We start from the raw sequence: 26,734 nt of genomic DNA on the forward strand, positions 1-26,734 counted from the left end.
GCCAAATAAACATGACAAGTTACCTTACGTGTCAGAAACAAATTGAGTTAGATTAACATGTATAAACAACATATGTATATACCAATGATTATTGATCGTTGCTATAGAATCATGCTGACTAACCCCATTGGGCAATGATCCATTTTTTGTCGGAGCAACCCTTTTGACCATTAGTATTGTTGGCATTTAGCCTTTATATCAATAAATTTGGAAGCTTATAATGATTAATCTCTTTCGTCAGTATATGACGACCACATATCACAAATGAAATTACAACTACAAGGATGTGTAAAAATACCACATATCTTTAAATTTCTCTACAGCCCTAAATTCCTTCCTTAAAAATCACATATATTTGTCCTTGTATTGAGGTGAAGCACTTGAAAAACAAATTCCATAACCATGTTGGTCGGTAACCATAAATTCATAGGTTTCACATTCTTAATTACCTTTCAACTTTTGTCATTTTCAATCCGATCATCGGCGTTCCTTGATAGTATTTTCCCCACGGTGACTGTGACCTTAATAAACGAAGCCAGCCACAGCGTTTACCTAAAGTGTGGATTCGACGAAGGCGGGGAATACAAGGGGTTGCAAAAGATGGAACCAGGGGACAGCATAACGTGGTCGTTTGTGGAGTTAATTTTCCCGCTCCGCTGGTGTTACGTTCACATCGACGAAGAAACCTATGGCGCTTTCTGGGCGTTCACGGTGTTCTTGCAATGCCATGATTGCAAATGGATCATCAGAGATGACGGTGCTTACCATTTCAATCATTTCTATGGCGTTTGGAAAAAGACTAGACTTTTTTTCCAGTACTGAAAAACCTTACAATCTCGAAATTTATTTTGGATGAAAAATCATGTATCTATATTCTTTCTCTTTTGGATTTGTGAATTCAACAGGTTTGATTGCTTCTAATTTTGTATATTTTGAATTTAGGTCCTTTTAGATTCCATAGTTTTTTCTGTAAAACTAAGCAGGGTCTTTGGGGAAAATAGTGCTTTTCTCTAACTTTCAATTGAATTTTTTTATACAACATAGAATTTATTTTCTTGTAGATTAATTATGTAAGAAATAGTGTCTAGACATAGATTCACTTACTCCCGTGTAAAATTAGGGATAAATATTAACTTCATATATGAATTTTGATTCAATATTGTGCAATTTAATACATGAACTTCGATTTGGTGCTATTATATATATGAAACTCGAATTGCAGTTCATTTGTATATATAAAACTTTGATTTCGATTCAACTATACACATTTAAATAAATGAACAAATGTAAAATGATTTGTGAAAATTGCATCAAATCAAAATTTCATATATAAAATCGTATACGATCAAAGTTCACTTAAAACTAATATTGTTATACATATTTCCGTTACATTTTCGGCTATTAATATTTTAATAAACCAATCATTGAATTTATCAAAATAATTGTACTTGTCATTCATATAAAATTTTAATTTGGTTTAATATCTCAATTATGTCGATCTAAAATACTGTTTATATTAATGTACATTTAACGATTAAAGGTTTTTGCATTAAACAAATAGTTCATTTTTTATTCTTTACTCTAAACTTGACATGCATGATGTATATAAATAGAACAAAAAAATAAGATGATTAAATTATTAAAATAAAATTCGTAGAAATATTATTGAAGTGTGTAAAACCATACTAATTAAATATCGATATAAGGGATTGATATATTTTGAAGTACAATTTTAATTTTTGTTGTGGAATGGTCCAAATTGATAGTAGCAATATTGTAAAAATTCAATTAATAATTTTTTGACTAAAGACTTTATCGGTTTGAACCTACTAATAACTTTATATAAATAAGACACAAAATATCCCTAAATTATGATCTTTATTTTAAATTGGTTCTCAAATTTTAAAATATCTTGTAACATAATTTGAAATTAAAATTTTAAAGAAAAGTAAAATGTTCCCACATAACTATATAAATAATACGTAAAAATATTATGTAACATAATTTGAAATTAATATTTTAAAGAAAAGTAAAATATTGCCACATAAATTTTAAAATTAAAAATAAAGATAAAGTAAAATTGAAAAAAGAGAGTGAATGATAATTTTTGTAATGATTTTAGTAATTATTAACCATTGAGATTTACAAGGAGGAGGAGTTGGATGCCGTGGTCGTGGTTCACCCTCGATGGGCCAAGAGCCATTGGATGGTGATAAAATGTCCTAGGAGATTGGTCTTAATAGGAGGAAACGAGGGGGAGGGAAAGGTGATTTCTCTGTCTTGGCTTGTTCTCATATATTATGGTGAGCTTCTATATAAGAAGTAAAGATGTTCATCACATGCCCTGAGCTCACTAGCAGTGGAGTTATAGCTTATTCCTTCACAGTGGCTATGAAGTAATGTTTTAGGATATGACTTCTTAAAATAATTGGGTTATCAATAAGTTTGGGATACCATGTGCATCTAGCGATGGTGAACTGATCCATAAGTGTTCAACATGTTGCAATGGTTCAAGATTCTCCAAGTTCACTTGATTAGGAGATTCGTTATTATGGACACGTTGAGCTTGTGCATTGTCCATTGATATAAGATTGATAATTTGAATTTAGAATTAAAATATTTTAAAATTTAAGGACTAACTTAAAACAAATTAATGATATAATTTAGAAATGTTTAGTACAATTAACTTTAAATAAAATTGATAAAGACTATGATCTAAAACCATAATTAGACATGCACAAATGATTAAGTCAAATACTTAGGTTCATTATAGCTAAAAAATGTAACAAAAAAGGGCAAGAAAGCTGAAGTCAATACCCGAACCACCCACCCTTGCTAATTGGTGGCCTTTACCATTAAAAGCAAAGGGTCACAATTGGTGCGCTCTTGACTTCACCTATACTCCCCACAAGTTTTCAAATTTAACCCTCCATCATCATTACACTCTTTATTTACCACATTAAAATTACTACAAATCCCAGTGCATGATTTTCAGTAAAATTACCAATAACTTCCTCAATTAGTTAACAAAATTAAGGATGTTATGGGTAATTCACCAATCACCAACACACTATTTTTCTTTACCATTGTCACCATCATTGCAATACCCGATGCAGTTGCTACTCAAAGCACTGCTGATTTGTTGAACGGTGGTGCATAAATGATTGTTAATGGCTGCAATGCTCGACAGATTGATCTTTGCCGATGGTATTGTGCTGGCTAGAACTTGAAGTCCAACGGTGAGTAAACTTCCTGTTGTAATATTATGCCCATTTGCTTCGTCTTTACACCCACCATCATTCATCAGTTCCATTGGGGTTATAAAGAAGCCTAAGGGAAGCAATGGGATACACGACGGGTCCTCGCCACTCATCGCCAGCTGAACGGAATCGACGTCTACGGTTGAGTACACGACAAGGCTGCCGGATTTGTCGGTGCAGCTCTCTTGTAGCATTAGGTCTACGTGTTGTGATGAGTTGCTGGCAACCTGTGCATTTGAAGCTTATAGGGTTTTATTTCCATGTCGAAAAGGGAGGGGGGATTGTAGAAAATTGAAGTGAATTACGTTGATTCTAAGGAGTGAAATGCAATTTCCAGGATGGGAACCATTAGCAATATGAGCCACTTCATGTAAGGCATTCCCATTTGATAGCACCTCCAGCTGCATCATAGTATACTACCAAGTTTAGCATCATAATATAACATACCAAAACACCTATATTTATAAAAATATATATGAAGTAAAATGGGTGTTTTAATCTTTTATTTTTTTTACATCATCTTAAATGGAACACATTTACTAGCAAGTATTATCAATTTGATTTTAATAAATAAAATAAACGCATAGAGTGAAATTTAAATTTGGAAAATGAGTATTGTAGAGCAAAATTAAACCATAGAAAAAGTAAATGGAACCTGAGCACGGCGGCGTTCATCCCTCAAAAGATCGAAGACATGGTGGTGAGGATAAGGCAGCCAAGTGGTGGAAACAGCACAAAGAATGAGACCATTGGGTTGACCTGCTTCACTCACTTTCCTTGTGGTGATTCTAACAGTATCATCGGAGGAATCAGGAACAGCTGTCCAAACCTGACCACTGCAACTGCTGATGTTCACACAGAATGTTCTTATCATCCTTTGGGACAGTCTCATTAGATTCTTCCTTGCCTCTGGTGATGGTATCACTGTTTGTGACAATAAAATGGGTGTAATGTGAATCTCATGGTATTGGAAACCCAAAAAAAAAAGACATGACAATTTATTAAGAACCTCCAATGTCGGGGATATTAGTGGCCATGAGACTAGCAATCCTTTCGCATTGTCTCTCTAAAACAGCTAACCAACGATTTGCTCCAAATGCCATCCCACTGTGTACGAAGTGGCTGAATATTTGATGGATTGGTTTCTCTTCTATCTCTGCATGTTCTACCCACGTCACCTGCACTTTTTTATTATTATTTTCAGTATGCAAAAGTTATTCAAGTTTTAAAAATTGAATGGACGAACCCTTGAGTAGCCATTAGGCATGTCTTGAATCAAACAACCAGAAGGCCTTCTTTTGTATAAAGGAAATGATGTTTGTAAACTGTTATGAAAGCCATCGAGTGGGAAATCAACGATTGCCCAATATGTTTCATCTTCCACATTTTGTTGTTGGCAATATCGTAGGAAATATGCCTCTCGCGTGGGCACCAATGGCGACAGCACATGCAATTCAGCATACATCTGCACAAATAAAACAATATTAAGACGGATTATTACACATAAAATTGAATTAACCTTCTGATACGAGTTGATACCAATTGAAGGCAACCGTTGGTTCCCGAAACACCTTGTGATATAACTTGAACACATTTGGCTCTAGCTACTATTGAAGGAAACAGCTCCATCCATTTGTTCTACAAGGAGAAAACAAACATTTTAAAGCGATATTGTTGCAATTAACCATAGTATTATATGAAATTATAAGGAAATGGGAAGCTTACGGCATCCACAAATGCGTCTACCAAAGTAATGCTATTCATTATAACCACTGAACTATCACGGCTAGCTTCGGTCCTGAATTCACTTGAGCGTTGCTTCAGATTTAGTGGCCAGTGGAACATTCGGGAATGTTCGTCGAGGTTAAGCACTTCCTTCCCGGTTTCGTTGTTACGAACCCAAAGGGGTTCGTTCGTTCGACACATCTTCGCGAGTTCATCGGTGGCGGACATAGCGAGTTCCATTGCAATAGTTTTCTCCTCTTCCATTAAGATGAGGTTGTTATTGTCGGGATAAGAGGGTGTTTCGGACAAGGTAGGAGGCATAGGTTCAAGGAATTGTCTTGGATATATGTTCATGTCCAATTCTAATGAAGGTGGCATCAATGCACCCATTGTTTGAATTGGCCGACCAATGTAACGAGAAGCTATGGCACACACACGTTCCAACTGTCCAAACATATATTATATTGAGGGATAATATGTATAATAGTAAAAGTTTCAAGGACACCCTTATAATAGGAGTTCGATTCTATTTTATTCACTCTATTTAAAAAATAGACAAATTAGTCCTGGTACATTAGATAAACATATATTATATTGACGGAATAATGAAAGCACATGTACTTCATGCTGACCAGTTTTTAATAGTAGAAATGAATAAAATTTTTAACAAAAGAGTTAATTTATTTTTTAATCTAATATATATAGACTAATTTTCTCATTTTTCAGGTAGTGAGAGCAAAATACAATCTAACTTTTATGTACATAAAATAGAGAAAAGTAGAAATGTTGATGAAATAACCTCTTCACCGAGCCGAGCATTCTCAATACGAAGTTCATCAAAAGAAACCCCACCAGGCACAGGTGGACCACCACAATTAGGACAAACGAGTTTACTGAGTTCAGCTTGTAGCCTGTAAAACTCGCTCTTCAAAGACTCATTTTCAGCTCTAAGTATCACATTCTCCGATCTATCTTGTTGAGCCTAAGCATTGAAAAACCAAAAGAGTGATAATATGGTTAAGAGGTTGATTGAATGAATTTAGGCATTAACTGCAGTGAGAAGCACATTATCAGGTAAAGGAGTTTAATGATGAAACCCCAGTAGTCCATATTAATGAATTACAGACTGTATAGTTTACAGATATACAAAGACTAACACAGCAGTGGAGTGGCCCCAAATTAAATAACATCCTTCCTTTTCTGCTCCTACCATTTTTCTCTAATAAAAGGGTATAGCTGTTTAGGGTTTTAGCTGGTTTTCATGCAAATGCCATCAATGCATTTTCCTCGGGACTCGTTTTTTTCTGTTTTGTGTTAAATAAAGATTAATTGTGATGTGCTTACCATTTAAAACAGCAACGCTAAACAAAACACGGTTTTACCTTCATCTGAGTACGCCGGTTTTGAAACCAGAACTTGACTTGTCGTGGTTTCAGGCCAAGTTCTTGACTTAGTTTCATCCTTTGTTTGTCATCTGGATGAGGACATTCCTTAAAAACACTGCAAAAAACACCAACACCAACACCAACATTCTTCTTTAAAAACACAAAGATTTCTTAGAATTTGATATATATTTTTTAAACAAAAATGAATTTACGCTTCCAGTTCTTGGATCTGATGAGCAGTGTGTCGATGGTAACGTTTCTTCTTCAATGGCTGTTTAGTGGTTTCTTGTAATTCACTTTCGGAACCACTTTTCATCTCCTCTTTTCCTCTCAACAATGACCCATTTTCTTCTTTCTATTCAATAATATATAATAAAAACATAAAATAAATGGTTTTTTTTTCTGTGTGTGTGAAATAACATGAAATAACAAAAAAAAAACTTACAGGGATCATAGGAGGTAAAGGCTCCAAAGGCAAGTAAGTGAAATTAGGGTTTTGAAATGTTGATGTAAATAAAGTTTCTGAAGACACCACCATATTCCCTCCCATTGATGAAATAGCTTCACAATCTCCATACATTTTTCTCCCTCTTTTTGTTTCTCTCACAGTCTTTGCTTCACTTGAAACACATTACATATAAGAATATATGTATTGCTCCATATATATATATAAACAAAGAATTATTGGGAAGAAGAAGACAGTAACATATAATAAAAGAGCAAATTATATAGTCTAAAATTAAGTGCAAAAAAAGGTAAATGATGTGATCTTTTCCAAAATGAAAAAGACCACTGCTTCAGCTTCAAAAAAAAAACACCAAAAATATAAATTAAATTAAAGAAAAAACAACCCAAAAAAAGTCGAATGAAGGTGGCTTTACAATATACAATGAAAACCCCACCATGAACCAAAGCTTGAGAAATTAAACCAAACACAAGAAAAAAAATGAAGAGTAAAATAATAAATAATAAAAATGTAGGAATAAATACCACAACTAATGTTGTCGGTGTTTTCTTTTCCAGAAGAAGGTGAAGAAGAGAAAAAGAAATCTCTCCCTCTATTTCTTTTCTTTTCTTTGCTTTTTTACTTTGATTTGTATACCTAAAATAGACACTCACAGCTCTGTCCCCTCTCTCTCTCTCTCTCTCTCTCTCTCTCTCTCTCTTTCTCTTCTCTCTTTTGCTTCTTCAAATCATATTTTGTTCTTAATTGCAATGCACATCCTTTATTTTACTGTCCATATTTTGATTTTATCTTAGAATTCCAAAAAATAATTAATTAAGATCGCATTAATTCTATCATCAGCTCATAAGTCTTGTTGTTGGCTTGGATTGGATGTTAAACTGAAACTAAAAACATGATAGTGGAGCATGTTAAAAACATGTGGATCAAATTGTAAAGATTCTGGAAGTTCTTATACTAGATTAAAAAGTAAAACGGTCCTTTATGTTAAAATTCCATCCATTTCTACTCTTAAAAACAAGCTTAGTTGATGGAATAATCAAGCAGTTACATTAGGCGTGCTATGTGTACCTCATGCTGATACATAGGGATCAATTTTTAACGGTAGAAATAAGTGAATTTTTAAACCAAAAGCTCCAATTTACTCTTTAATTTAACGTCTATGGACTACTTTACCCATTTTATGAGTAAAAAGAGCAAATTGCATATAACTCATAGTACAAGGGCCTTCATGGTATTTTAACTTCAACTCCAAACTGCAATTTGAAACCTAAATTGATAGATAAACTGAAAAAAGGACTTGATTGATATAAAACATAAAACTTAGAAAACAGAATTGAAATATTTAAAATCTAAAGTACAAATTAGAAGACATTTAATGCAATTAAATACAAATTTTAATACAAGGATATTGTAACTGCGGTTTCAAATAAATCCAAATTTTATTACAGTCTGATCCTCTCTTCCATACGTTTCCCAAAATGAAAAAAAAAATAAAGTAATTGAAAGTCAAAACATTTTTTAAATTTAAATTTCCTTAATACACGCGCATGCCAATATCGTGAGGTTAAAGTTCCTCTGATTTTGATTCCTTACTTTCACGCTCTCTTTTCGCGTGCGTTATTAATTTTGTCACTGTTCTATTAAGTTTTTTTTTTAATTCAATTAGCGAGCTCCATGAGACAATTCAACAATCGAAACGGTAGATCAATGCCCATCAACGCATAAGAGAATACATTAGATCCAAGCTAATCTAACGATCAGTGTCGATGATTAGAGATGAAAACTTTTTAGATTTTAGTTTGTTAATTCATGACATTCAAAGTTTTTTCATGAAAAAAATAAATTGTAAAAAAGATGAGGAATAAGACATTTCAATTGGGACAGACAATGCGAATAAAAAAGGCCATACAACAACAATTTCAACCACTCAATAGCTTAAATGAAAACTTTCAAATTTCCATTAAGAATTGCTGGCTGAAAATGTCAAACGCTAAATGGATCAAAGCCGTCCGTTTCTATTAGAAGTGGGCCTCCCAAAAGAAATATTGAAGTTTGTGATATTTTTAAAATTTTATTATTTTCATATATATATTTAAAAATCAATTTAATTAATTGATTTAATAACTATAGTTTAAATATGACTGAAATTTCAAATTTTAAAAAGTACGTAAGTTAAGAAGGATTAAATTGAAAAATAATAACTAAAACCACAAGTTATATATAATACAGAAATTAATAGCAGAATTTGACTTAATAGATTTAATCGAAAACCCAAAATTTAAAATATAGAGAGAATAAGATAAATCAATAATTTATGTTTTATTAGTTTATTAAATATAAACATATTTAAGACATCAAAATGTCAGTGAAGAATCTTAAAGGATACAAACTTGAGTAGATTTAGGTGAGTAATGTACTCCTCCTTACAAGTATTAATTAATAGTTTGATAGTTTTTTTAGCAAAATTTTAAGGAATGTTTTAAGTAATGCATTAATATTATATATATATATAACAACACATTTAATATATATGCTATATAAAATATATCTCAATTTAATTAAGAAATTATTAAAATAATTTATAAAGTAATAAATATTATTTTGAGGTGGTTTATATATATATAATTTACATAAAATATAAGTTAAATCAATATAAAGAAAGATTTGAACATAAATCATCATTTTTTTTCTAAAGGTTTAATTTTACCAATTTAACTAAAGCTTTATTTATTTTTAGGGATAATCTAATTTTTGTCCCTTGAAACTTTTTACTAGGTCTATTTTGGTACATGAACTTGACAACTAGATCCATTTTTGTCCATAAACTTGGATTTCATCAAGCTTTGATGATGTAGCCAGTATTCTTGGAACATGACTTGATTGGTCAGTTGAACTGATTAGACTGAGAACCGACTAAATCGAAAACTGAGACAAAAAACAATAATTGAACAAGCTGAACTATTTTAATATTTAAAAAAATGATTTTTTTTATTTAATCATCATTGATATAACTTTCGAATCAATCAAACTGATTAAATCAATAACCAATTGTCTGATCGGTTCAACCACTAGTCCGACTATTAGAAAACCATATGTGACACTCTAAGGTTGTACCATGTCATCACCTGAAAAATTATGTAATTTTTTTAATTTTTAAGTGATGGTGTGATATAATCTCGTAGTGTCACATCATTTAACTTTTTTTATTTTTTAAATTTAAGGACCAAAATAAATATAATTGTCAAATTTAAATATCAAAGTGAATAAAAGATAGAAATACCAAAATAGAAGTAATTTGTAAATTGAAGGTTCAAAAATTATATTCTACCTCTAAGATATAATAATCATCATATTTATACATCACAAGTATATACACAAATTATTAAATCTAAAGGGAAGGGAGACTTTGGCATAAATGTGAAGACATAAATGGGGTTTTGACCATTTGTGCTAAAATCCAAGGGTGTCTTCATCACAAGGACCACCTCTTTCTTACATTGAATTTACTAAACAACTTCATTAAAGCAATAGCTACTACACTTTTTTTTTAGGTATCTACTAATCATATTGGATTTTATTTAAAATCGAAATTAAGTGGAATCAAATTCTTTAATAAAAGATTTTTTTTTATTTATAAAATTACTTACCACTCGATCCAACATTAGACATTTTAATTAATACTTTTGATTCAAAAGCTGGGCAAATGAATAATTGCTTTCATGTATTAGATTGTTGATTACACTTAACATTTTTGTAATTTGGAAATTTCCTATATAAACATACTTTCATTTTTTTGATGAAAAGGATGTTGGATTTAAATGATGAGAGTTATGAAGCTCAAAACCAAATGAGGAAATGGTAATACAACCTTGGGTGTTAAAAGATAAACATGGTTCCTTTTATGAATAAACTTGACCATAAAAAAATCAATGATTTGAATCCTAGATTACTAGACTCAAATAGGTTAAGCTCAAAATGACTTTCACAAAAAAATACCCAAACCCACAATTACTCAGAAATCTCAAATTTTATATTAAGTAGAGCTTCACGTACCACTTTTAACCAATAGATCTGGTGTGTTTTTAAGTTACAGTTATATCAATAATTACAATCGAAATCAATTATTATCGAATAAAATAATTCAAATCAAATAAAAATGTTAAAAAATTCGGATATAAATATGAATTTAAAGCTTCAAATGTTGGAAAGTACATTGAGACCATAGTTAATGTTAACACTTGGGGGGTGGATGTGTACGTGTGTTGCTATTGTTATATAATAATAGAGGAGGTAATTGATTCCAAGTTGTTATTATATATTCAATGCTAATGCATGTATTTAATTAATTAATGGCATTGATGATATCATATGACCTGAGAATGAGAAATGTGGAGTGTTGGACACAAATTAATTTATTATTTTCTAAGTGGACAATTATGGTGGTGTCTAATTAATTACTATATAATATATTCTGATACAAAACTATATCTTATATTTGCTTGTACAACATAAACAAACTATGAATGAGATTCACTTAATTAACATATCCAACTTATACCTTATCGTATCATATATATAAATGCAATAAATGAGTAGCAAACTGTGTAGCTATACCCTAAAATTAATGCACTCAATGTAAGGGGAGTAGGGGGTGCCACCCTCTAACCTCTCTTTTCTTTTCTCTTTTTAAATTTTTAAATAACTTTGAATATTTATAATTTGATGCCAATCCCTTAAAATAAAAAATCACTAATTTAGACCTCAAATTTATAAAATCTTAAGTTAATATATAGTATACTATAACCGTACTTCTCCCCCCAAAATGTTAAAATTTTGATTTAGTCCTTTTGAAAATTATAAAAATATGAGTGAAATTACATTTTAATTCTCATAAAATATATAATTTAATCTTAACCCACTAAAAAATTTTGCAAGGTCCACCTCTAATTTTAAATTGATTAGCATGAGTTCTAAAGTTTGATCTCTGTGTTTGTATACCATTTTTTTATTAAAAAATCATAATTTAATATCTTTATCCTTACTTCCCAATATAATTTTTTTAGTTCATCCTACTTATTAATGTTTGTGTGTGTTTTTGAAGTTGCAGGATCTGATAAAATCAATCATTGCAAACACTAAATTTAATCAAAACAAATCTAGGAAAAACCCCACATTTTACTAACAATATAATAATTAAGTTTATTGTGATTAACCATGTGGATTACACATTTTACTAAATTGGTTCTTTGTAACGATCTCTTATCTCAAATTTTAGTAAAATTAGTTTTATTCATAAGTGTAATAAAATAATCATAAATTTTAGTTAAGATTTTATTTCAATAAAATGTTTAAATTTTACATAAAAACCTATTAATCATATTTTATTAAGTAAATAAATAGAATTACATTTTTTAATTTTATTAAATACATTATCTGAATATTAGTAATTAATAGTATTAATACATCATATATATATATTTTAAAATTTTTAAAATAAAAAGAATCAAATATTATTATAAGTCTATAATAATCATCTCTGTACCAAAATTTTAACAAATGAACGAGTACAGTATAAAGAGGGTAAACTATATATGTATATATGTGTATATATTATTTCTCGTTAAAAAAACTTTTTTATTATTTTTCCGATTTTTTTATAATTTTTATGCTTGTTTTACGATCTATGTTCAGGGTTCGTAACTGTTCTTCTTAAAAATATCGTCTTTAATATTCAAACTTGTGTTGCCCCTTGGGTGCAATAATAATGTACATTGTCTTCATAAGTTTTTATCTTTTCATTAATAGCAAGTATTGAGTGTAATAGTAATGTACATTGTTTTCATATAAATCATTAAATTAAACTATAAAATCGACATGAAAAATATCAAATACATATGATGGCAAATGGGGGTGATGAAATGGCCCACAACTGTGACATTTCATGGGCTGTTGCTTTTTGCTGACTTTTGGTTCCAACAAGCACCTATATATTCAATTAGAGTTCCCCCTCGCCACCCCTAACATTTACTTTGGTACAGCATTTCTCACCCACTCCACTTTCACCCTTTGTGTATTTATTCAAATCAGGTACTGTTACTCTTTTCTTTTCTTTTTTTGTTCAATAATTACTATTACTCTAATACTCCTACAATTATGGATTATCTTTATCTAGTCATTACCTCAGCAAGCTAGAGACCAACCTATTTGCATGACAATAATTTTCTTGGTTAGTTGGGACAACACCCAATTTTATGTATAATATATGATTCAAAGCCTTGGATCAATATAAATGGTCGCTTGGGATTGACCATATACTCTAGGGTCAAAGCCCATCACTTCTTAACACTATGACTTCTAGTTGGTTAAAATACGTTATAAGTTTATGTATTCTTTACAAATTTAAAACATAGTCCTTGTACTTTCATTTTTAGAAATTTAGTCCATTACATTTCAGATTTTAAATTTCAAGTCCAATTATTAACCTTGTTAAAATTATTTTGTTAAATTTGGATTCATCACAATATTTTTTTTATTTTTTTGGATAAGTGAACATTTCAATTCAACCATGAAAAAATAGCAAAGTTTTATATAATAGGTAAAATAAAGCACACCACTAGCCCTCAAACCCTACATTAATTTTAATCTAATTAAAAAGAGTTTGAATTTGCCTTGATGACTTTCCATGCAATCTTCCATTCCTCTCTTGCCAAACATAGTAAATGAAAGCATTCCAAGAAACCTTTATAATAGTGGCTTCTAGGGACTTCCTTTTCCCATACTCCAAAACCCAGTTCAACATATTAGCACAAGATTCGTGCCACAAAAACTCCCCACATTCTAGCAAAATTCTCACCTAAAGCAAGTTAGAAAACAAATAAGAAGCAAATAAATGATTGCCCGACTCATCCTCAATGTCACACAAACAACATAAAGTATCAATTTGACTGTGTAACTTGTCTTGGACTATGCTATGTGTCAATTGCAAGGAATGAGACATGGATCCCATATAGGAAAATAAGGGATTTCCTAGTGGGGTTTATATTGACCTAGGCTCTTAAATCTCAATAGGTAGCTTTTGGGGTGTGGTTCTTCGAAGGTTTATATCACTTGGTATCAGAGTCAGTCATCATGTTTCTTAGTTGCAATCGTGTGGCGTGGGTGGTGACGGCGACGTTACAGTGTTCACGTGAGGCTAGATTAAGCTAGCATAAAGCTAGTTTGTGTGGGTAACGAGGCTGCGAAGCGTGGTGGATTGTTATATGCCAATTGCAAGGAATGGGACTTAAATCCCACATAAGAAAAAAAGGGATTTCCTAGTGGGATTTATATGGACTTAGGCTCTCTAACCTCAATAGCTAGCTTTTGGCATGTGGTTCTCCAAAGGTCCGTATAACCATATGATGAACGCATGTCGTGGAATTGTAGGGCTCCCTTATACCACTATATGCCAAGAACTTTTGTCAAGTTGTTGTCTAGATCTTTCCTAAATTCTATTAGCTTTGTATGGCTCTGGTAGATCCCATAAATTCAACGTAACATCCTTAAGATTTAAAAACTTTTTCCAAGCTCAACTATGCTTAGGTAGAGACTACACTTGCCAAATATTTGGACTCTTGAAAACATATAGCTTAGACCAAGCCACCCAAAGAGAACCAACCTTGATTAGGATAAGCCACAAACATCTCATAATGAAAACTTTGTTCCAAATTGGAAGTTTCTTAAAACCGAGACCACCTTCCGCCTTAGGATAATATACCTTATCCCAACTAACTTTGGCACATTTAGCAAAAAGCTCATGCCCTTTCCAAATAAAGGAATTACACAACTTATTCACCTTTTTAATAACTTTAGAGGGAAGAAGAAAAATACGACACCAAAATTTTGCATACTAAACAAAACATATTAAATAAGTTGGAGTCTGTCAACATAAGATAAGCATTGAGAAGCCCAACTTTGAATGTGTTTAGTAATCTTTTCCACTAAAGAATCACAATTCCCACTGTTCAAGTTTTGTGTAAGAAGTGAAACCCTAAGATAATGCACTAATAGTGTTCCAATCTTTATCCCAGTAATTTCCACAATTGAAAGCAACTCATCTGAGCCAACCCCTCCACTATATAACTTACTTTTGAAAAAATTCACCTGAAATCCCTGATATTTTATAGAACAAATCCAATGCATTTCCAACTGGCAAGATAAATTCTGAGTTGCCCTTAGTGAATACCAAAAGGTCATCAAAAAAATTGAGTTAAATATAGCTTCTGACACATAGGATGATAGCCAAACACTCCATGAAGACCTGTCAAGTTCAATAATCCAAATAATACACTCATCACCAGGCATAAAATTTTGTTGAAAACCCATCTGGCCTAGGATCCTTACTACCAATATTCATCAAAAAAAATTGAAGCTTTAATCTCCTCTCGATTTATAGGCGAAACTAGGGAAATTTTCATGCTCTCTGTTAGTTTAACATCAACTACATCTCTAATCAATTCATCAGAAAACTATTGGAAAAAATTTCGGTCTGAAAACGGTTTTCTTGCACAACGGAAAATTAAAATTTTGAAAACTGATTTGTGATATTTTATAGCAATAAACCCTAACCAAATTCATACATGTGTTTTCAGCTTAGCAGACGTTCGTTGTTCTCAACTTTCAACCAAACGGTCTTCTCTGTTATTCTTGTTCCACGAACTGCTCTGTTATTTTATAGCAATATATCATTTACCCTTGTCTTGAGCTATGAATTCCACTGTTGTGAATGATGCTACATACTATAGAAGTCATACACCAAACACACTGGCTTTTGGTTCCTTTTCTATTCGAACTCAGACTTTCACTTACATCAAAGTGTATGAGTTACACATACATGGTCTGCCATCCACTCAGGATTTAGGTATGTCACACTATAAACGTCACAAGTGATTAAATTCATAAACAGATATAGCAAGCTGGAGTGACATTATACATGTGATATGTTTGTCACGTAAGATTCTAGAGAGAACAAATTCAACAACTATTTGGTCAAGATTGGAATTTCAAAATTCAAAAAATAAAATAACTAAATTAGAGCACAAAAACTAAACCCTCAACGTATACATCGCAAAGGAACTAATAACAAAATTTGACAAAAAGACTTCATTTTCAATCATACTTCACCGCTTTCATATTTGATGCACTAACCATGTATAAATTTATAAGCTATCAATAAACCACAAGATATCACCTGGTAAAATATAATAATTATATTTTTTTTCGTAAACTACGCTTAAGGTCATTAAATTATTAGTAAGTATATGTTTTAGTCATTCAAGTTCAAAAAGTTACAAAATGGTCACTAAACAATTCGAAAGTTTTCATTTAAGACACTAAACTATTTAAAGGTTTTTTTATTCAAGTCACTAAGTTGTTACTTTTTTTTTAAGAAGTTTGGCTAGCGAGCTCCAAATGACGATTGGTATAGTGGATTAGTACCTATCGACAAGTAAAAGACCATACCTTAGATCCAAGTCGATCTAATGGTTAGTATCAGAGATCGAAGACAAAAATTATTTGGATTTTAGTTTACAGATTTGTGAAATTTAAAATTGTTTTATAAAAAAAACTAAAGTGTAGAAGAAAAGGGAAAGGAAAGCTTTTGATTGGTGCATGTGATGCAAACAGAGAAGGTTGTACAACGACGATTTTAACATCCTAGTGATTTAAATGAACATTTTCGAGTAGTTCAATGGCCATTTTGTAACATTTTGAAATTGAATTATCAAAAGTAGACATATTGATAGCTTAGTGACCTTGAGTGTAATTTATTCTATTTATTTTAATAATTTTTAAATTTATTAACTCGTTAATAATATTTAGGGTAAACTACACCCATGGTCACTTTTGTTTACCTTAGGTTACGTTTTAGTCACTTATGTTTGAAATGTTACGTTTTAGTCATTTACGTTATCATGTTGTAACATTTTAGTCACTGAGCCGTTAATCGTCGTTAATGGTGTAACGGTAAGCTGACGTGACACGTTAAATCATCATTTCAAACAAAATTTTAGGTTAAATTATAAAATTGATCCCCATATTTTTTTCGTTTTAAGTAATTTAATTTTTTTTCTTTTATGTTCTTTAAACTTTCTTCTTTTTTCCATTCTCTTTTGTTTCTCCCTCTGTTTTCATATCTTTCTCATTTCTTTTAACATATTAAGAAGTCGAATTGGCAGTGAAAAAAGAAGTAGGAAGTCGACTATCATCATTTGCCTATAACCAAAACCCATAAACCCATACCATGCTTCTTTCTTCACTACCAATTCGACTTCCTGGTATGTTAAAAGAAATAAAGAAGGTAGGAAAACAGAGCGAGAAACAGAAGAGAATGGAAAATAAAGAAAATAAAGAAAGAAAGTTAAAAGAACATAAAAGAATTAAATTGCTCAAAACGAAAAATTTTGGGGACCAATTGTATAATTTAACCTAATTTTTTATTTGAAATGATAATTTAACGTGCCACGTCAGCTTACCATTACACCATTAACGACAATTAATGACTCAGTGACTAAAATGTTACAACACAATAACGTAAGTGACTAAAACGTAATATTTCAAACATAAGTGACTGAAATGTAACCTAAGGTAAACAAAAGTGACCATGGGTATAGTTTACCCTAATATTTAATATTATTCACTAACTTTGATATTTCTTTTGGGGGTCCACTTCTAAAAGAAACGGACGGCTTTGATCCTTTTACGTTTGACATTTTCTAGCCACAATTCCTAATGGACAGCTACGATCATTTGACAACATTGACTTTTTACTTCCTAAATTTTTCTTTTTGACTTTGTTTTTAACCCGAGTAAAAAAAACTACAACAGCAAAAATAACGTCCGCGAAAAGAGAGCGTGAAAGTAAATAAGGAATCAAAATCAGAGGAACTTTAACTTCACGATATTGGCATGTGCGTGGATTAAGGAAAACATCAATTTTAAAATTGTTTGACTTTCTATTACCTTTTTTTTTCATTTTGGGAAACGTATGGAAAGAGGATCAGACTGTAATAAAATTTGGATTTATTTGAAACCGCAGTTACAATATCCTTGTATTAAAATTTGTATTTAATTGCATTAAATGTCTTCTAATTTGTACTTTAGATTTTAAATATTTCAATTCTGTTTTCTAAGTTTTATGTTTTATATCAATTAAGTCATTCTCGCAGTTTAGCTATCAATTTAGGTTTCAAATTGCAGTTTGGAGTTGAAGTTAAAATTTCCCGGTTACCCCATGCCACAAGTACAATAACAATGTCACTGTGAGTTAGATTGCAATTTGTTTCTTTTACTCATAAAATGGGAAAATTAGTCCATAGACGTTATATCAAAGAGCAAGCTGGTTCTTTTGGTTTAAAAGTTCACTTATTTCTACCATTAAAAACTAGTCTCTGTATATCACCATGAGGTATACATGACACGTCACGTGTAACTGCCTAATTATTCCATTACCTAAGCTAGTTTTTAATAGTAGAAATTGATGGAATTTTAACAGAAACAACTAGTTTATTCTTTGATCTAATGGATTAGTATAGGGACCTCCAAAGTCTTTACAATTTGATCCACATATTTTGAACATGCTCCACTATGATTTTTTTAGTTTCAGTTTCACGTCCAATCCAAGCCAACAACTAGGCTAATGAGTTGATGACAGAATTAATAGGATACTCATATTTTAAGGACTTAATTACTTATTTTTTGGAATTCTAAGATAAAATCAAAATTTGGACAGTAAAATAAAGGATGTGCAATGCAATTAAGAACAAAATATGATTTGAAGAAGCAAAAGAGAGAAGAAAGAGAGAGAGAAGGAGGGGACATAGCTGTGAGTGTCTATTTTAGGTATACAAATCAAAGTAAAAAAGCAAAGAAAAGAAAAGAAATAGAGGGAGAGATTTCTTTTTTTCTTCATCTTCTTCTGCAAAAGAAAACACCGACAAGATTAGTTGTGGTATTTACTCCTACATTTTTATTATTTATTATTTTACTTTTCATTTTTTTTCTTCTGCTTGGTTTAATTTCTCAAGCTTTGGTTCATGGTGGGTTTTCATTAATGTATATTGTAAAGCCACCTTCATTCAACTTTTTTTGGGTGGTTTTTTTTTGTAATTTAATTTATATTTTTGGTTTTTTTTTTTTTTTGAAGCTGAAGCAGTGGTCTTTTTCATTTTGGAAAAGATCACATCATTTACCTTATTTAGCACTTAATTTTAGACTATATAATTTGCTCTTTTCTTATATGTTACTGTCTTCTTCCCAATAATTCTTTGTTTATATATGTATATGGAGCGATACATATTTGCTTATATTTAATGTGTTTCAAGTGAAGCAAAGACTGTGAGAGCAACAAAAAGAGGGAGAAAAATGTATGCAGATTGTGAAGCTATTTCATCAATGGGAGGGAATATGGTGGTGTCTTCAGGAACTTTATTTACATCAACATTTCAAAACCCTAATTTCACTTACTTGCCTTTGGAGCCTTTACCTCCTATGATCACTGTAAGTTTTTTTTTTGTTATTTCATGTTATTTCACACACACAGGAAAAAAAACCATTTATTTTATGTTTTTATTATATATTTTTGAATAGAAAGAAGAAAATGGGTCATCGTTGAGAGGAAAAGAGGAGATGAAAAGTGGTTCCGAAAGTGAACTACAAGAAACCACTGAGCAGCCATTGAAGAAAAAACGTTACCATCGACACACTGCTCATCAGATCCAAGAACTGGAAGCGTAAATTCATTTCTGTTTTAAAAATATATATCAAATTCTAAGAAATCTTTGTGTTTTTAAAGAAGAAGGTTGGTGTTGGTGTTTTTTGCAGTGTTTTTAAGGAATGTCCTCATCCAGATGACAAACAAAGGATGAAACTGAGTCAAGAACTTGGCCTGAAACCACGACAAGTCAAGTTCTGGTTTCAAAACCGGCGTACTCAGATGAAGGTAAAACCGTGTTTTGTTTAGCGTTGCTGTTTTAAATGGTAAGCACGTCATAATTAATCTTTATTTAACACAAAACAGAAAAAACGAGTCCCGAGGAAAAAGCATTGATGGCATTTGCATGAAAACCAGCTAAAACCCTAAACAGCTATACCCTTTTATTAGAGAAAAATGGTAGGAGCAGAAAACGAAGGATGTTATTTAATTTGGGGCCACTCCACTGCTGTGTTAGTCTTTGTATATCTGTAAACTATACAGTCTGTAATTCATTAATATGGACTACTGGGGTTTCATCATTAAACTCCTTTACCTGCTCATGTGCTTCTCACTACACTTAATGTCTAAATTCATTCATTCCACCCCTTAAACACATTATCACTCTTTTGGTTTTTCAATGCTTAGGCTCAACAAGATAGATCGGAGAATGTGATACTTAGAGCTGAGAATGATTCTTTGAAGAGTGAGTTTTACAGGCTACAAGCTGAACTCAGTAAACTCGTTTGTCCAAATTGTGGTGGTCCACCAGTGCCTGGTGGGGTTTCTTTCGATGAACTTCGTATTGAGAATGCTCGGCTTGGTGAAGAGGTTATTTCATCAAAATTTCTACTTTTTCTCTATGTCTACTGTGTAGTAGTAAGAGTACGATTGCATTTTACTCTCAATACTTGAAAAAATAAGAAAATTAGTCCATATACATTAAATAAGAAAATAAACTACTCATTTTGTTAAAATTTTTATTTATTTCTATTGTTCAACATAAAAGTCTAATTTGTTCTTTCATCTTATGTATAATGACTAATTTATCCATTTTTTTAAATAGAAGAAGTAAAATCTATAAGAGTGACATAATACTTTTACCATCATATGTATTATCCCTCAATATAATATATGTTTGGACAGTTGGAACGTGTGTGCGCCATAGCTTCACGCTACATCGGTCGGCCAATTCAAACAATGGGTGAATTGATGCCACCTTCATTGGAATTGGACATGAACATATATCCAAGACAATTCCTTGAACCTATGCCTCCTCCTATCTTGTCCGAAACACCCTCTTATCTCGACAATAACAACCTCATCTTAATGGAAGAGGAGAAAACTATTGCAATGGAACTCGCTATGTCCGCCACGGATGAACTCGTGAAGATGTGTCGAACGAACGAACCCCTTTGGGTTCGTAACAACAAAACCGGGAAGGAAGTGCTTAACCTCGACGAACATTCCCGAATGTTCCACTGGCCACTAAATCTGAAGCAACGCTCAAGTGAATTCAGGACCGAAGCTAGCCGTGATAGTTCAGTGGTTATAATGAATAGCATCACTTTGGTAGATGCTTTTGTGAATGCCGTAAGCTTCCCATTTCCTTATAATTTCATATAATACTATAGTTAATTACAACAATATCGTTTTAAAATGTGTGTGTTTTCCTTATTGTAGCACAAATGGATGGAGCTATTTCCTTCGATAGTAGCTAGAGCCAAATGTGTTCAAGTTATATCACAAGGTGTTTCGGGAACCAACGGTTGCCTTCAATTGGTATCAACTCGTATCAGAAGGTTAATTCAATTTTATGTGTAATAATCCGTCTTAATATTGTTTTATTTGTGCAGATGTATGCTGAATTGCATGTGCTGTCGCCATTGGTGCCCACGCGAGAGGCATATTTCCTACGATATTGCCAACAACAAAATGTGGAAGATGAAACATATTGGGCAATCGTTGATTTCCCACTCGATGGCTTTCATAACAGTTTACAAACATCATTTCCTTTATACAAAAGAAGGCCTTCTGGTTGTTTGATTCAAGACATGCCTAATGGCTACTCAAGGGTTCGTCCATTCAATTTTTAGAACTTTTAAGTTTAGATTTTTTTAAAATTGAATAACTTTTGCATACTGAAAATATGCAGGTAACGTGGGTAGAACATGCAGAGATAGAAGAGAAACCAATCCATCAAATATTCAGCCACTTCGTACACAGTGGGATGGCATTTGGAGCAAATCGTTGGTTAGCTGTTTTAGAGAGACAATGCGAAAGGGTTGCTAGTCTCATGGCCACTAATATCCCCGACATTGGAGGTTCTTAACATATTGTCATGTCTTTTTTATTTGGTTTTTCAATACCATGAGATTCACATTACACAAATATTGTTGTCACAAACAGTGATACCATCACCAGAAGCAAGGAAAAATCTAATGAGACTGTCCCAAAGGATGATAAGAACATTCTGTGTGAACATCAGCAGTTGCAGTGGTCAGGTTTGGACAGCTGTTCCTGATTCCACCGATGATACTGTTAGAATCACCACAAGGAAAGTGAGTGAAGCAGGTCAACCCAATGGTCTCATTCTTTGTGCTGTGTCCACCACTTGGCTGCCTTATCCTCACCACCATGTCTTCGATCTTTTGAGGGATGAACGCCGCCGAGCTCAGGTTCCATTTACTTGTTCTATGGTTTAATTTTGTTCTACAATACTCATTTTCCAAATTTAACCCCTATACTTTAAATTTCACTCTATGCTTTTATATTATCTATTAAAATCAAACTGATAATACTTGCTAGTAAATGTGTTCCATTTAAGATGATGTAAAAAAAATAAAAGATTAAAACACCCATTTTACTTCATTTTTTTCTATAATTATAGGTGTTTTGGTATGTTATATTATGATGCTAAACTTGGTAATATACTATGATGCAGCTGGAGGTGCTATCAAATGGGAATGCCTTACATGAAGTGGCTCATATTGCTAATGGTTCCCATCCTGGAAATTGCATTTCACTCCTTAGAATCAACGTAATTCACTTCAATTTTCTACACCCCCCCCCCTTTTTTCGACATGGAACTAAAACCCTATAAGCTTGAAATGCACAGGTTTCCAGCAACTCATCACAACACGTAGACCTAATGCTACAAGAGAGCTGCACCAACAAATCCGGCAGCCTCGTCGTGTACTCAACCGTAGACGTCGATTCCGTTCAGCTGGCGATGAGCGGCGAGGACCCGTCGTGTATCCCATTGCTTCCGTTAGGCTTTTTTATAACCCCAATGGAACTGGTGAATGATGGTGGGTGTAAGGACGAAGCAAATGGGCATAATATTACAACAGGGAGTTTACTCACCGTTGGACTTCAAGTTCTAGCCAGCACAATACCATCAGCAAAGATCAATCTGTCGAGCATTGCAGCCATTAACAATCATTTATGCACCACCGTTCAACAAATCAGTAGTGCTTTGAGTAGCAATTGCATCGGGTCTTGCAATGAAGGTGACAATGGTAAAGAAAAATAGGGTGTTGGTGATTCGTGAATTACCCATAACATCCTTAATTTTGTTAACTAATTGAGGAAGTTATTGGTAATTGTACTGAAAATCGTGCACTGGGATTTATAGTAATTTTAATGTGGTAAATAAAGAGTGTAATGATGATGGAGGGTTAAATTTGAAAACTTGGGGGGGTATAGGTGAAGTCAAGAGCGCACCAATTGTGACCCTTTGCTTTTAATGGTAAAGGCCACCAATTAGCAAGGGTGGGTGGTTCGGGTATTGACTTCAGCTTTCTTGCCCTTTTTTTGTTAATTTTTATAGTTATAATAAACCTAAGTATTTGACTTAATCATTTGTGCTGATCTTATTATGATTTTAGTCCTTTTGTTATGCTGAAGTTTAGATTATCAATAAAACTGTCATATACTAATAGAAGATATCCGTTGGTCTGCAGGATCCTATAGCAACCATAAATAAATATCCATTGATATGTTATCCTATAAATTCTAATATAGTAAAGGTATTTATATTTGTATTAGTGAGTTTTTTTAAAAATATATGTTGGGATTTAACTTTATTTTTTCGATGTAACTTAATAAATACTAACATAGAGGAGCAAGTAGCATAATCCATTAGCAGAATGTTTATAGAGTTAATGACTTTGGGATCTCCTTGGAGATTCTATAACTCAAGTCATCTCAATTGAGTTAATAAATTGTTAAAATATAAATATTTAATGAGTGCCTTAAATAGTAATTAAAAAAAGTTATATTAGCAAATAAACCATTTTTAAATTATGACACATGATTAATTATCAGTATTGTCATCATTTTCCACTAACTAATCTTATGCTTTAATTAACCATTGATTAGTGAAATAATTAAGTTAAATATTAGGCTAATCATGCATGTAAATATGAAAGTGGTAGGATGAAAGAGAAATTCAATTCTCTTCTTCCTTGTTCAGCTAAGACAACAAACAATAGAAAGAAAGAAAATATTCCTTCAACAAGCCACCATTGTCGCACCTTGCATCAAGTATTAGTGAGTTCTTTTCCTTAAAATTTCAATAGGATTTTCGTTAGTAGTTAGTCTAGTGAATTAGTAAGTATTTATATGAAATTTCCATTGATGAAAGCTTGGGAAAAATTAAAGGTTAGAGATTAAAATTCATACATGTTTATAATAGATTAGATTATAATAGAATATGTTGAAATTGTTGTAAAATGTGTTAAATTAAGCTTGAATCAAGCTTAGATTATATAGTTAAATTAAGTTTAAGTAGGGACTAATTTGTAAAGAATAAAAGCTTTGAGGATTGGTAATGAATAACGATAGTAGGAGGCCCTGTAGTATATTTATTAAGCAAGATTTAAATTTGAACGGGAAAATTGTGAGAAACAAGTATTTTGTATATTTGGGGTTTATAGGGACAAAAATGAATAAGATACATTTATGCTTAATTAGAATGTTTTTATGTTCAAATTGTAGAAACTAATGAATTTGCGCATCTAAATTTTCCGTAAGTAACTAAAGACAAAGCCAGGATGTCGAAAAGCAAAGGGAAAGGTGAGATAGTGGAATAAGAATAAGAATATGAGATAGTAAACTGAAAATAGAATGTGAAATATGTTGTAAATACATGGAATACGTGAGTTATATACTCATAAATTGATTGTGGAATGGATAGTGCCATTGTTTAAATGATACGTGAATAAATTATGGAAAGGTATTATATATAGCAAGTGATGAAAATCGAGTATTGTGTGATTTTAAATGTTCAATTGTGCTTAACATTTTATTATACATATTTTATTGTTTTTTTTTAAATATTCGGATTATAGAAATACCACTAAGCTTTTACTCAGCGTACGGTTTTATTTTTCATGCGCAGGTTAAGTACTTAAGTTTGATCGCTGATTTAGCATCCAACAACAATCCCGAACTCAAATATGGTGATGTTTATTTCTTTGTGTCGGCATGTACCTAGAGTGTCTAAATATTAGTTATTTTGTGGTTTGATTGTAAATGAAGTTATAAAATCTATTTTGGAGAGTTTATAATTTGGATTAAAATGATGCTTTGATGACTTGTTTTGATGATATAAAATGTTTGAGATTTCTGTCTATTTGATCTGTAATCTCCGGTAATGCTTCGTAACCCGATTCCGGCGAGGGATACGGGTTGAGGGTGTTACATATATCAAACATAATTAAACCATACATAAATAAGTTGATTAGGAATATAAGAAAATGTAATTCTTAACATTTGCACAAACCAATCCAACCCTATACATGCCATATAAACCATAATATATGTTGCAAAAACTACCGGAATAAGTTGGATAGTGTGGCTTTATGTGTTGATCCGATCTCCCGGCCTCACATTAACCTAGAAGAATATTTAACAATACAAGTAAGCTTAAAAAAGCTTAGTAAGTTTGACGGCTTAAATATAAAACTTACCGAACCTACTATAACACATCATCTAAAATAAATTCATTCAATGTACTTTCCTTGTCAATCACAACTTCAATTGATGAATGTATTTAATTCATAACAATTCCACTAATAACGCTAAGCCTTCCAATAGTAATTTCATAATTTCACTTACCAATCCTTACCAAATCAGAGAACGATTTACGGATATGAGTACATCGTATTCAGAAGCCCAATGGCTGCACAGAAGCACATAAGTGCTAACAGAAACCCATAAGGGTTGAACGGAAGCTCATAGGAGCTGAACGGAAACCCGTAAGGGTTAAACAGAAGCTCAAAAGAGCTAAACGGAAACCCATTAGGGTTAAACAGAAACTCATATGAGTTAAACAGAAGCTCACGAGAGCTAAACGGAAAGTAAACACAAAAGTTCGCAACAAATGCTGAAATTTGGTGTACTTGGGTAATTTTCCATCAATTCTTCCTTTAATGTCTTTCGCCACAGAACGATTGTACTCAATCTCGCGTTCCACTCGTTTTGAATATTCAATTCAATTTCATAATTTTAACAATAATTTTTATTTTCAACAATAGATATGAATAAATACATAATATCATTCATCAATTTAATATATAAACATTGAAGTTTAACCATACGAACTTACCTGGATTGAATTGTAAAATTTGTAATAGTTTAGCGACTATTCTGCTAATTTTCCTTTTTCACGAATGTCTACGGGCTCTTGATCTAAAATATAAAATTATCCATTCATTAGCATATATTTCAGTTTCAATTCAATTCACAATTAATACCCCTCAATTTTCTAAATGACACAATTACCCCAACTTTTACAATTTTTACAATTTAGTCCCTTACTAATTAGTCTATCAAATGAGCTGATTTTTCTCAATTGACAATTTATCTAAATATTCTAGTCCATCATACAGCCCTTTATAAATATAATTTAATACCAAACCCTAATATCACAATTTAGTCCTAAAATCAACATCTATCAAACTCACTTTATAAAATCATCATATAACAAAATTAAAGCTCCAAATTCATATTAATTCATCAAAAAAATTCAGTATTACTCAATGGTAACTTTCAAAATCTCCAATAAAATCAAAAACTAATGAAATAGATAGTTGGACCTAATTGTAAAAGTCTCAAAAACACCAAAATTTCAAGAAAATGGCAAGCATTAAACTTACATGAA

General features: G+C 31.8%; 2 protein-coding genes across 8 annotated transcripts; one reads left to right on the forward strand and one right to left on the reverse strand.

Annotated features, from left to right (window-relative positions):
* Positions 1 to 2,745: 2,745 nt before the first annotated feature.
* On the reverse strand, positions 2,746 to 7,544 carry LOC107938596 (homeobox-leucine zipper protein HDG5). Of its 4 annotated transcripts, none has more exons than XM_016871818.2 (12): positions 7,361 to 7,544; positions 6,816 to 6,980; positions 6,583 to 6,725; positions 6,368 to 6,485; positions 5,785 to 5,967; positions 4,986 to 5,429; positions 4,800 to 4,898; positions 4,507 to 4,725; positions 4,270 to 4,438; positions 3,916 to 4,184; positions 3,566 to 3,661; positions 2,746 to 3,487 (listed from the first exon to the last, which is right to left on the reverse strand). In XM_016871818.2, the coding sequence occupies exons 2-12, from the start codon at positions 6,948 to 6,950 to the stop codon at positions 3,071 to 3,073; spliced, it is 2,292 nt and encodes a 763-aa protein (XP_016727307.2). In that variant the 5' UTR covers positions 6,951 to 6,980; positions 7,361 to 7,544; the 3' UTR covers positions 2,746 to 3,070. The 4 variants fall into 4 exon arrangements, with proteins under 4 accessions (XP_016727307.2, XP_016727305.2, XP_016727306.2 ...); XM_016871816.2 differs by having other exon boundaries at positions 6,816 to 6,990; positions 7,361 to 7,515; XM_016871817.2 differs by having other exon boundaries at positions 6,816 to 6,985; positions 7,361 to 7,510.
* Positions 7,545 to 18,618: 11,074 nt separating this feature from the next.
* LOC107938594 (homeobox-leucine zipper protein HDG5-like) lies at positions 18,619 to 23,426 on the forward strand. 4 transcript variants are annotated; one of them, XM_016871814.2, is made up of 12 exons: positions 18,619 to 18,825; positions 19,209 to 19,373; positions 19,464 to 19,606; positions 19,698 to 19,815; positions 20,215 to 20,397; positions 20,713 to 21,159; positions 21,250 to 21,348; positions 21,423 to 21,641; positions 21,722 to 21,890; positions 21,976 to 22,244; positions 22,511 to 22,606; positions 22,685 to 23,426. In XM_016871814.2, exons 1-12 carry the CDS (start codon positions 18,625 to 18,627, stop codon positions 23,099 to 23,101), a joined length of 2,526 nt encoding a protein of 841 aa, XP_016727303.2. In that variant the 5' UTR covers positions 18,619 to 18,624; the 3' UTR covers positions 23,102 to 23,426. The 4 variants fall into 4 exon arrangements, with proteins under 4 accessions (XP_016727303.2, XP_016727300.1, NP_001385379.1 ...); XM_016871811.2 differs by having other exon boundaries at positions 18,685 to 18,825; positions 19,199 to 19,373; NM_001398450.1 differs by having other exon boundaries at positions 18,771 to 18,825; positions 19,204 to 19,373; positions 22,685 to 23,420.
* The last annotated feature ends 3,308 nt before the right edge of the window (positions 23,427 to 26,734 follow it).

The sequence above is a fragment of the Gossypium hirsutum genome, chromosome D03, assembly GCF_007990345.1.
Source record: "Gossypium hirsutum isolate 1008001.06 chromosome D03, Gossypium_hirsutum_v2.1, whole genome shotgun sequence".
NCBI classification, from domain to species: Eukaryota; Viridiplantae; Streptophyta; class Magnoliopsida; order Malvales; family Malvaceae; genus Gossypium; species Gossypium hirsutum.

Excerpts from the sequence above, each read along its gene's own strand:
- LOC107938596 (XM_016871818.2), bottom strand. The coding sequence starts at position 6,950 with ATGTATGGAGATTGTGAAGCTATTTCATCAATGGGAGGGAATATGGTG. Across the intron at positions 4,726-4,799 it reads CCAACGGTTGCCTTCAATTG|ATGTATGCTGAATTGCATGT; the intron begins GTATCAACTCGT and ends TTATTTGTGCAG. Across the intron at positions 3,662-3,915 it reads ATGAACGCCGCCGTGCTCAG|CTGGAGGTGCTATCAAATGG; the intron begins GTTCCATTTACT and ends ACTATGATGCAG.
- LOC107938594 (XM_016871814.2), top strand. The coding sequence starts at position 18,625 with ATGCAATTAAGAACAAAATATGATTTGAAGAAGCAAAAGAGAGAAGAA. Across the intron at positions 19,816-20,214 it reads ACCGGCGTACTCAGATGAAG|GCTCAACAAGATAGATCGGA; the intron begins GTAAAACCGTGT and ends TTCAATGCTTAG. Across the intron at positions 20,398-20,712 it reads ATGCTCGGCTTGGTGAAGAG|TTGGAACGTGTGTGCGCCAT; the intron begins GTTATTTCATCA and ends ATGTTTGGACAG.